This window comes from Lepeophtheirus salmonis, chromosome 5 (assembly GCF_016086655.4).
Source record: "Lepeophtheirus salmonis chromosome 5, UVic_Lsal_1.4, whole genome shotgun sequence".
Classification (NCBI taxonomy): Eukaryota; Metazoa; Arthropoda; class Copepoda; order Siphonostomatoida; family Caligidae; genus Lepeophtheirus; species Lepeophtheirus salmonis.
This window is the reverse complement of record NC_052135.2, coordinates 9,704,667-9,716,781: the sequence shown is the minus strand read 5'-3', so window position 1 is coordinate 9,716,781 and position 12,115 is coordinate 9,704,667. Positions and strand designations below refer to the sequence as shown.

At 29.5% G+C, this 12,115-nt stretch overlaps 1 protein-coding gene across 6 annotated transcripts in view; it reads left to right on the top strand.

Annotated features, from left to right (window-relative positions):
• LOC121118611 (uncharacterized) overlaps positions 1–12,115 on the top strand; it is a 239,474-nt gene that overhangs the window by 209,543 nt on the left and 17,816 nt on the right. For 4 of the 6 annotated variants that reach the window (XM_040713187.2, XM_040713188.2, XM_071888222.1 and 1 more), the window contains exons 12-14: positions 4,002–4,202; positions 7,377–7,853; positions 10,899–11,152. In XM_040713187.2, the coding sequence (XP_040569121.1) occupies positions 4,002–4,202; positions 7,377–7,853; positions 10,899–11,140 (920 nt within the window). In that variant the 3' untranslated portion in view covers positions 11,141–11,152. The remainder of the gene's footprint in view (positions 1–4,001; positions 4,203–7,376; positions 7,854–10,898; positions 11,153–12,115) is intronic. The other 2 variants (XM_040713189.2, XM_071888223.1) reach the window with 1 other exon arrangement.

Below are 12,115 nucleotides of genomic sequence, written 5' to 3'. Positions count from 1 at the left end.
ATATCTGAACAGTGCAAGCTGAGACGGTTGGAAAGAGTAAAGAAGATTTTAAAATTTCTCGAGGCCAACAAAAATTTGGGCAAAGTTTTTTTCTATATTCTGATCTTTTTTTTTACTGTTGATGCCATTGTGAATAAGCAATACAGCCACAATATTACAACTCAACATCCAGACAATGTGTCCGCTTCAGTGAGAAATGTCTTCAGAGCAAAAAATACTGTGGCCTGCAAAGTCACAGTGAGTCCTCTCATTTTTGTGTAGAGGAAGGAGCAGCTCAATACAGATGCTTACATTAAACTTCTGGATAAGAAAGTGCTCACTCTGACCCGAGAAAAGTTTAGAACCAACTTTATTTTTTCTGAGGAGCTCCATATCATCACGACTCTAAGACTCAGGCCTTCCTGAGAGACAACTTTCTGGTCTTTTGGGACCTCGGCTCTACTCTCCAGGTACGAATCCTTTGGAATACTCTATCTAGTTGCATCTCAAGGATATGGTGTCCAATCTCTAGAGGCTTCTATCAAGAAGGAGCGAACCAACCTCGAGTCTGACAATATAGCCGGTGTCTCCAAGAGATTAAGGCCTCAAATTGAGGCAATTATTAGAACTGAGGGCTCATATATTGAATAAAATCTGTGCTGAGCTCTATTTTTCGATAATTATGTTATATAAATGCTCTCACAAATGCACTTGTTTAAATTTAACTCTTGGAAAAATGAAAATAATAAAATGTGTACCACAAGATAAGATCAGCCCTGTATATGGATTCTAGTGACTTGGGAGTTACTTTTAGCCCGCAGGACGTGTATTGTATTTGACAATTATACATAGTCATGAAAATTTTCTGCATTTTATAACTTGCCCGTTTTTTTAAAATTGTAATCTAAGGAATCAATTTTCTTCTCTGAGAAGTATTTGGTATTAGTACTTAACTCCTGAGGAGTGAATTTTCTTTTCTTTCTACATTCATTTTTAATGAAAGCCTGATTGAACATTCATGTGCGCCCATAAAAAACCTTGACCTGCAGCAATTGATGCATAGTTATAATTGCAAGTCCTTGTTGAACTCAAAGTAAAATTAAGGATATACATAACTGCAACATTTATCATTACCATCATACTTTAAAGATAATAAATATTAAATTTAGTAAATCAATTATTCTCATTACATCTCGTCGTAAACCTACACGACCTAAGTTATAACACTCTGTATCTATTGTAATAATTTAAAAGTAAGTATATTTATCTTTAACTTACCTACTACATATAATTGACCATAATTCATTAATTATAGTGAAACATAAAATAGGTACAAAATAAAAAATTTGAAAGATGTACTACAAAACTTGCTAAATGGTTTATAAGATACACAAAAAAAAATTATCATATTATTGAATTTAGTTCAAAATCATGCAAGAAATAATCTATTATGTGCATGTAAATATTTATTTCACCTTCATTCTAATTGTAATAATATTAAACTCGTTGTCAAACTGTCTAAACTATCTTTATTTCTTATATGAAAGTTGTTCGGAAGTATCAAACTTTTAGATGGCTGAAATATTAACATGAAGCTTTCGAATTGTTATTTCTCTTATTAAGCTTTATTCTTTCTGTTTTGAGGAAATTGATGCTATATCATTCTACACTAGAAAGACCAACAAATATTTATTACGTCTAAGACCTTCGAGAATATCTATGAAATTTTATGTACTTATAATTTATGATTTGATTATTTATAAGAATAAAATGAGACAAGGAACTTTACTTTACATATTTCGTATCATAATTGAAGAATATACAGAGTGCTACAGGGAAATTTTCCGCAACCAAGAAGCAAAACCAAAACCTTAATAATACTTTAGAAAAATATAATGAAAAATGTTATGGAACAAACCTTTAGCAGTCAATCTTCCAAAGAATTATCCAGTATGACCGCCTCCAGCCTCTATCACATTGGATAATTCTTTGCAAGATTGATTGCTAAAGAATTATCCAATGTGATAGAGGCTGGAGGCGGTCATATTGGATAATTCTTTGCAAGATTTATCCAATATGACCGCCTTCAGCCTCTATCACAACCTCCGCACGAGGTCAGAATTTATCAAAGGTTGCTAAAATATAATTGCCCATTGCTTCTTGATTTTGCCCATTTCTGAGTGATGTATCCTCAACCTTGCTCTATAAGGCTGAAGTCGAGAAGATTAAGATCAGGACTGGAAGAGGACCAGAAGGTCTTGTCCCAGGAGACATCAAAGTACTCCTTGCAGAAGCTATGTGTTTTCAAGGCCTTATAGCTGAGGGCACCGTCTTCAGTCGACACATAGTTGGATAGTTAGCCTTCAGTCAGGGCGAAATTTTCTATCAAACAGAGGCCACAAATCCCAAGACATTGTTTGCTAGATGTATACCCCTTAAGACTCTTCAAGTAATTGGGAACTTTCAAGCCTTAAAGCCTTCATCTTGGGGTTGAAGAGATGTCTTAGAATCCTCATAAAAGGTCTTAAGGCCAAGGTTATCATTAATTGCCTTCCTGATCGTGATCTTGTCCATGTTGAACTCGTCAGCTAAACAGCGCATTGATGCTGTTGGATCATTCTTGATCTTGGCCTCCAGGGACTTGATAAATCTTTTATCTGCGTTCAAACCATTTCCTCCACTTCTTGCCTTTCTTTTGACTCCTTTCCCGTTCTCTTTGACTACCTTAATGTTCCGGACTGTCCTCACGGTCACACTGACAATGTCTGAAGTTCTTTCGTATCAACAACCCCGTCAAAAGATCTGAAAACTTATGCCCTTTTTTATTCCTGTTCAGTCATTTTTGTCCCATATTGATCAAATCAAAACAATTTGTATAAAATCAGCACATGTACTTGAAATTCCACCGGTATTCTTAATTATTGCAAAAAAATAATAATAATAATGAAGCAGAAAATTTCCCTGGTGCACTCTGTATAAATGGTTAAAATCAAGATAACATTTTTTTTTTTTTCATGTATCCATTCTAACCCACGCTTGTAAAAAAGTGATATTACAATCATTTTTAGACAGTTGCTGCACTTTCAGAGATGCTAAATTAACTTTATGCAGAGTGGGACATCTTTTTAATAATCATCACTATTTTTTTTAAATGAATTTTGTACTATACTAATCATCCAATTTTCAAAAAAAAATCAATTCCATATGAAAGCTGAAATAAAAAAATATTATTATTCAATATGATCACCATTGGTGTCAAAAATAGGATCGTCCCGACCTTGGAAATGGGAGCAGGACCAGATTACAGTCTCCTTTAGCAGATTCTGGAATTCCTTCCTGATCCTTGAGATCAGTTCATATTTTTGTTGCAAGAGGATATGTGTGTGTGTGCCACTCAACTGCACCCCACACAAAGAAGGCGTCCGTGAGATTGAAGTCCAGTGAATTTGGAGGCCAAACCGTGGGTCTTTGAAAGTCAAAAAAAAAAAAAATCCGATAGCCACAACAACGTTTTCTTTGCATTTTTGCATGGATCAGAGTCTGAGTATCACTTAGAAAGTCTTCTAGTTTCTTCTTGACTCTCCAGAAAAGGATCTGCATTTTAATAGAATCTTTTATGGAATAAATACTTATTTGATCAATGCCTTTTTTTCTAACTGACGATAAACACTTCTGGCTTGACGCCAAAAAAAAAAAAAAACCAACGTCCTGCTGTGGTATGGGCTCAAAGTTAGTTGTTAATGTCCCAGTCAGTATATAGATCTATCGTCGTTATGTCGCTATTTGTAAGATAATTTCTGAGACTCAAAAAACCCTTAGTTCACTATACTATTTTATTATTATTTTTTTAAATATCATTCCTTCATTCCTTTTAATAGAAGTACATAGCGTAGACTCAAAGAAGTTTATTGATTATCAAGAAAGCAAGAAGTATACATATTTTAAAAAAAAAGGTTTCTTTGTTATAAAAATTCCAGAGAGTTTAATTCATCAACTCTAGATTAATTAAATTTTACTTACAGGGAAATTGGTTCTCGAGAGTGCTTCACTACTGAATGTGAATAATCAAGTTCAATGGTACCCTCTTCAAAATCCAAATGGCTATGGTCGCTATGACACACATCAATCAGTACAAAATAAGCAATCCCAACAGCAACAACAAATCTCTATACATACGGATGACTACTCTTCAGTCAGACAGGATCAGTCGTCCATGGACTTAGGTAAAGATTAAACATTGGACATATAATTACATACATTCTTTGTTGTTAACAGACATTGTCTATCAAAAAAGAAATATAATTCCTATTTTTAATAAGTATCCCTTCATAAGTGAACATAATATGAAAAAAATATTTATCGAAGTAAAAGTCAAAATATCCTTTAAATATTTATGCTTGATACATAAACTAAATACATATTTAAGTAGATTTACATTAAAAAAATTTTAAAAATGATATAAAATTATTTATTAAATTTTAATAAAGGAAACATAAAATTCCAAATATAAATGTATTGGCTTTTACAGTCAGTAGTAGTATTGATGAAAAACACACGTTTGTAGAAGTGAAGGGCGGGCATTTTATAAATAGATAAAAATTAACACTTTTATAGTTAGTATGACACTTTTAGTAGGAATATTCTACCTCGAATCAACCAACAATAGAAAATATTTCTACGTCCAAATATCAGGTCAACTTTTTCTCAAGTTTTTTTAGTTTTTTGAAAAATTGAATTTAAAATTGTTTGTACTCTATGGTTATAACAAAGAACAAAGGGTTTTAATATTTTAGTTAGATAATATTCAATTGGGAAAAAAAAGTTATGTTTGCGAGAAAAAATTAAAATGTAAATGAAGTGTCATCAAATTTAGAGAAAATGGACTGCAAGTTTGTTTTCTTTTTGGGTGATTTGAATAAATTAGGTCGATAATTTAATATTAAACTCAATTTTGACCATTTGTGTTTCTTTTTAACTTGTAGAATATTATTTTAATTTAAGTTGCAAAACTAATGAGAGATCTACTTTAACCTTCCGTTAGTGAAAATCTTAAAAATATAATAATATATATTTATTTTTATGATAAACCCCGTTAAATGATTATAATAATTTTGGCATTAAAATTTGAATCGATATCAATTAAAAATATGAAAAATGAATAAAAATGTTGTATGAATAAAATATATTGAGGAAAAATATATCCTTATTTTAAATTAATTAAAACAACAAAAGTTTGGAGTATCAACAGGATAAAATTTATTCTCCTTATAGTAAGAACATTATCGTTCTGTGGAATATTCATTTTAGAAAATCAATGCATGTTTTATGTAAACTAATAGCTACAATATTATAATTTTGCAACTAACGTTACCCGTCTCAGTCCTCACATTGAGAGAAATAAAAACAAAGGAACTACTTTAATTAAATTCACATAACCTCGATAAAATATTTCTAAATATATGAATAAATCAAAAACAAGTCCTTGTCAAGATAAATAAAGAAATGGATATAATCTGATTTAATATTTCATGACCATTCTAAAAAATAAAATGGCGATGAAATATAGATTCAAAGGAATAAGAAATATTTTATACAAAATTCGGTTTATAATATCCCAGTTCATTAATGGAGAGTTAAATTAATATCTACAAATTAGTTTATGAAATTTGCTTAATTGTATAGTACATAGTATGTACACTCAAATTTAGTTAATTTCCTCATATTTGCAAGTTTTTTTTTTTGATTTTTTTTTTACTACAGTGTTATTTTTAATGAAATACAAAATATAAACGTTTATAGGGAAATATGTTTTGCAATGATTTGAAGGGATATTGAAAATATGAATCTATTATACGTTTTGCTTCTTTTTTTTTTTTTTTTTAAATCCATAGTAATACATATTTATTTAAATTTGTATTATAGTCCAATGTATATATATTTGTAGTTTCCAAGGATATAATTTTGGGACATGCCTTTGAAACTAATTTATTAGTCATTTATTTTAGGATATAGAAAGCATTTTTACTATTTATAATCATGGATCCAATTTTTCCCAGCAAGATAAAATAGCTTTTATTTTTTATGTTGCAATTAATTTTCTTAAATAATGACAAGCTGCATACATCGCTAATTCAAGCTTGTAGAAAGCATATATAGCAAACAATATGCATAAGTCGGTGCATATTTTTGGATAATTAAATAGCTTTAATTGTTTATTTAATTGCATGTTTTGATTAATTACATAGTAACTAATAATATGTATAATTAATTTGTTTTGTAATTATTATTAGTAGTAGTTGAACTTTTATTTTGAGCATTGGCATATATGCACATAGTAGGCACAGTAAGGGTAAATTTAGCAAATAGAATTTATGTTACAGATGTTCAATCTCTACAAGAGTTTGTAATCTTTACATGATACAATTACTTAACGAGAGCTTCATAGCCACCCCCCGGCTCTCAAAGCATATCTAAAATACATATTACATACGATTATATTAAATATGTACGTAATATGCACTTAAATACGAGGTGTGTTCAAGAAGTAAGGTTACTTTTCAAATTTTGCGGGCAACGTACATTTGTTATGTTATATTTTTTATGTTAGTACATTCGAAAGAGAATATGTATTTATTATTTAAAGCTATAAAATATGTTTTTTTTATTGTTTTTTTTAGAGGAATAATGGTGAAAAATATTTTGAGTGTTCTGCAATTTTTGGCTATACGGCATTTTTATCTTCCATTTGGACGATTTGGCTTTGGTTTTGATATCCGAACAATGTATCCATAATTTGTCGTCAGTTATAACCCTTTTGACACAATCACGATTATCTTTGACGTATGACAACACCTCATTAGCAAGTTCATTCGGCTATTCCGTTTTGTCAAAATTAAGCAGTTTTGGAACAAAATTTTCTGATACTATTTTCACTGCTTCAACGTGCTTGGGCGTACAGAGCGAGGCTTGCCATTGACCTCTTCTCGGCCATCTTGAAATAGTTTGTTCTACTAATAAATAAATAAAAAATTTAACTCAAAACTATTTCACCATATGCCACTGTCATCATTTCAAGTGTTATTGAGCATCTATTTGCATTTCAAAATATATATATAACGCTTATTCTTTTATCCATGTTTTCAACATGGCAAAAAAAATTGCAGAACACACAAAATACTTTTAACAATTATGCCTCTCAAAAAACAAATTAAACATATTATATAGCTTTAAACAATAAATTCACATTCTTTTTCGAATGTACTAACAAAAAAAAAATGTAGCAAACCAAATATAGGTTGTCCGCAAAATTTGAAGAGTCACGTTACTGTTTGAACTCGACTCGTATATAACTACATAATTAGATTGAAAATTCAGATGAAATTTTTCTTCATCAACAGCATATCAAACTCGGCAATCCTATCATCAACGTGAGCCTTATTCTTTTCAAGAATTTATCCCTCCTGTTTCCTCAGTTCAAAGTTCATATACGACTCGAAACCCAAATATATATTCATCAAACTCAAGTAGTTGCCTTTATCGTAAACCCTATCATATTGCCTCTCCTCCCAAAATCCCATACACTTTTCCATCACGAAAATCCTCATCCTCTATTCTTGGTTCAGATATCCTCTCAAACTATTATAATACAAATAGCCCAAGTAGTTCATTTCATCTGAATACTCATCAAAGAGTCAGTATTCAATCACGATCATGTCCTCAGTCACGAAGAACATCTGCCGAGTATAGCCAAGGTTCTATGACAATGATCTCCTCAAGAAGTAGTGCACTTTTAAACGATGCCATTTCTTACTCCAACTTATATTCCTCTATTGGGTCCCTCAGAAGACGAGGAAGTAGCAACTCAAGTTCTAAAGGTGCGTCTTCATGTGAAAAAAAAAAAAAAACTCATTAAAAACGAATCAAGGGAATAAAGAATAATACAAATATTTCAATCTCTTATTTCTATTTTACATATATATTTACATTTTCCTTCATTTTCTTCTTCATCTTTCATAGTCTGGATTAATAAATTTCTATCTTCATTTTTATTCCAATCTATTCTTACAGATAGTTATAGATGAGATAAAATCGTTTTTATAAAACAAACGATGACAAAAATCTCACCTAAACTCATAAAATTTATATTTCAAAATACTCTTTTTTTTATTCAGTCAGTTTTGTTAAAAGACAAACATGGATAGTTTTTCTTAAATCCAATATATTTCCCCCTTTTTGCTAGAGTGTCATTTACAAACACAATTATTCCCTTTTCTGTTTCTTATTTTTTCAATTATGTTTAGTTCATTTTACGAAAATATTTTATGAACATAGACTATTTACAAAAGTCAAAATGAGTATTGGGGACGTTCTCAATTCTTCTATCAGTACTTTCTTTTTATTATTCAGATGCATTTTGCAATTTTTTTTTTCAACCATGGAGTTACAAATGTAAGAGCATGAGAAAAACATCCATAAATAAAATTTGAAAATATTTAATACGTTCAGTTTTTCTTTCTTAGTAGTGACACTATTCATTATTAAGTTCTTTCCATAATAGTTTTTTTTTTTTTTTTTTTCCATGATTTCCAAACTTCTTTATTCTATAATTTTAATGATTGTGTTACAAACACTTTTTTTTAAATGTTTACATATATGTTCAATTAAATGTTCAAAGTTTGAATTTTTGTTTTTTTTTATTTTTAAATATAAATTGCTCTCGGAAATGTTATTAGGTAAAGGGATTATCTTTTTTGTTATAAAAAGATATAATGAGTCAGTGTAGCAGATATTTCTGTAAAAAATTGATCAATTATTTTTATACCCTCTATAAAATTATATAAGACACATGTTTGAGAACATGTGAAAGGTAAGGAAAGGTATTAAGCACATTAAGATTTATTAATAATGTGCATTAGGAGTAATTCATCAAATTCATAAACTAAGAAATGGAATGAGTAAAAATAGGCATAAATATCGTAAGCCTGAAACTATTCAAATGTGCAATATTCTCAACTTTGAATTACTGCGTCAATTTAAAAATAAATGTACTTTGCTGAAACTAACTTAATATAAAAACTAGTTAAAATTTGTAAAAACATTCTAAATAATCCATATAAAAACAGAATAAAATAAATTAAAATATGTTTGTTTTCTTAATTCAGCAAATATAAGAAAAAATATATATAAATTGAATTATAACTTAGTTGGTACTAATTGCATGATTAAATGTCACCCTTAAATTGCATGTTTAAATACAAATAGTGAACAAAGAATTTAGGTAAGGATTTTATGACTATGAGGAACATTTATGTTTCAACAGATTTTCAAATTTGTATTGTAAAACAAAAAAAAAATAATCTATAAGTAAAATATCCGATATGTATGTTTATATATAATTTAATGCTAAGTTTTGATGATTGAAACAAATATACTTGTAAAAATATTTAGTTGTTGCTATATCATATTCAAAAAACAAATATAAAACATTTTATAGGATATGTATCGTACAGGAGGCGCTCAAGCATTCGTTACAAAATCTACATGATTAAAAAAAATGAGCTTACTTTTTTTTTTTTTTTTTTTTTTGGCTAATACAACAAAATAATTAAGTTGTACAACTTTTTTAATATATATGACTTCTCTTTGCAGTTATAGTCCCCCATTGATATTCTTTTCTTTTAGCTAGATTGTGCATTATGACAGCCGAGTCCGACATTATTTTAGACTTCAAACCGGCATCCTTTTTCTGTTTTATTAACTAATTCCAATTCAATTTCGACCATAACTTAAAGATTTGATGCCCTTATCAACATTGTAAACAGTCTGTAGACGGACGTCTACAATCTTGGCAATGCCCTTTTATGCCATTTTCTTGTGACGTAGGCTCAAGATTCTTCTTCTTTTTCCTCCTGCTCCCTCAACATTCATAATAGAAAATAATATATTCAAATAAATGAAAAAAATAAACAATTTCAACTTTTCATGGTGGTACAGTTTGACCAGTTACAACTTATAAATATATAAAAAACTTAATCTTTATTTTTTTTGTAACGAGCACTTACTCTATTTAAAAAGTTCAAAATTAAAGAGTTTTTTTTACTAAAAAGGATTTATTTTCTAAAGAAAAATGTTATTTTGTCAAATTGTGGGGCGGCCAAAAATTTGAAATTTAAAAAAAAAAAAATTGCCCCTTCAAAAATGAAATCCTGCGGACGCTATTTTTTAGCGTCCCACTTTTGTAGAAATTTAATATAAGGAAAGAAAAACTGAATTCTTTATTGTAGTGAAATGATTACTCATCATGTCTTGGTAGTAAATGTACTTGATGTAAGCATTTATTTATTCGACTACCCTTTTTCATCTTCATTAAATATCTGACATTTTCAAACTCAACTTCATAAGGAGCTGTGAATGATAGGTAACAATTAAATATAATGGTGTGCTGTACATATGACATATTATATAATTTCATCTGAAAGTAAAATCAACAGAAATAGTATTCATTGTTATTATAAGAGTTTTTGTTCTCGAATTTGAATGGTTCACTTATTTTATAAGTGCTTTCTTAATATACATATTATTAAATGTTTGATGTTTATTTTTAATCATGGTTTTATTATATTTTAATAGATTTAAGTAATCACCTTTTTTATTTTAAGCCATAATAGTTTTCACCTCAGACGAAGCATACCTCCTATTCATTACCGGGTCTTTGATTCATTTTTATGAGTTATGATTCCTTAGAATTCAAAAAATTGGGTTTGCTTCGTTTTTATAATATAATATTATTAATATCCCTTAACATATATTAATATATTCTCAATCCATCAATTCTTTAAACTTATTTCATGGCCTTATTTTACAATTTTAATCGTGATTTTCTGCTTTTAAATTACAATAAAGATTACATTTCATTGTAGAATCTTTAAAGACATCCCAACGAAGAAACAATAGTGCATGTCTTTTGCCAGTTTCATCTGGGCGCTTACACGGGCGGCGAAAAAGTGATTGTGGAAATAGAAGTATCCCTATAGATACCCTTGGTTTGGACCCCAAAGTGAGACGTAACAGCTCCTTGGATAGAGGAGGTGATCAGGATCCCTATTCAGGAGGATCTTACAATTATGACAATAACTCACGTCGTAATAGTCGACTCTATTAGGATAAAGTTTTTGTAAGTTTATTTATAGATATTTATGGGTCATGCGTTTTTATGTAAAAGTTTGGGAAAAAAGTAATTTCGTATCTTTATCTTTATTTCAAATGCTTTATAGGAATTGTTACAATCATTCGATTAAAACTTATTATGCCCTGTTCTGTTTGGTAACCTCTTACCAACGAGAATCAAACTTCATAATTCCCTTTACCTAGAAGCCTAAAACTTGGACAACCAATTTTCACTGTCCTCTATTGACGCCAAATTTGTACACCTATCGTATTGGACATAGACAGGAACAGTTAGTAGTCACTAATGACAGGTAACGACTATAGGGTGGATGCATAAGCACTTCCCATCCGAGGTCCCGGAGCTTCTCCCACTTCTGTTCGATCACCAATTTTAAACAGTTTAGTTGCTCATTGTAGAGGGCATGAATTTCTTCCTTTAAGATATCCATACTTGACACACGATAATTCACGACGGAACTGGCAATGTGCAATACTATCACAAAAACGTTTGTAGTTTACATTCACACCTTTACAACGCTCTATCTTATGATCCAATGTAACCAAAAATGAACAAGATATACTTATTTGTAGAAATAGGTACGAGAAATACAAAATTACTTTTTCCCCTGCCTAACAAAAAGATATGATTAAGTTTTTTTTACAACAATATAAGATTACCTTTGAGAATATATATTTTTTTAATTAGGTTTTTATTTATATTGATCATAATGTACATACAAAATTAAAACGATATAAAATGTTAAGAAGTTTTTTTAGAAAAAACATAAATAAGTATTATAGCATAAAATTAAACTACCTAACCATGACTTAACAACTTAAAAAGTATTAACTAACTAATTTTTAAAAAAACAATGTAAAACTAGTGAAAAATTCCTTTATTTAATACTTTTTGATGTGTTCATAAAATGTCCATACTATTGAACGATCCCCTTTAACGTCGAATAATATT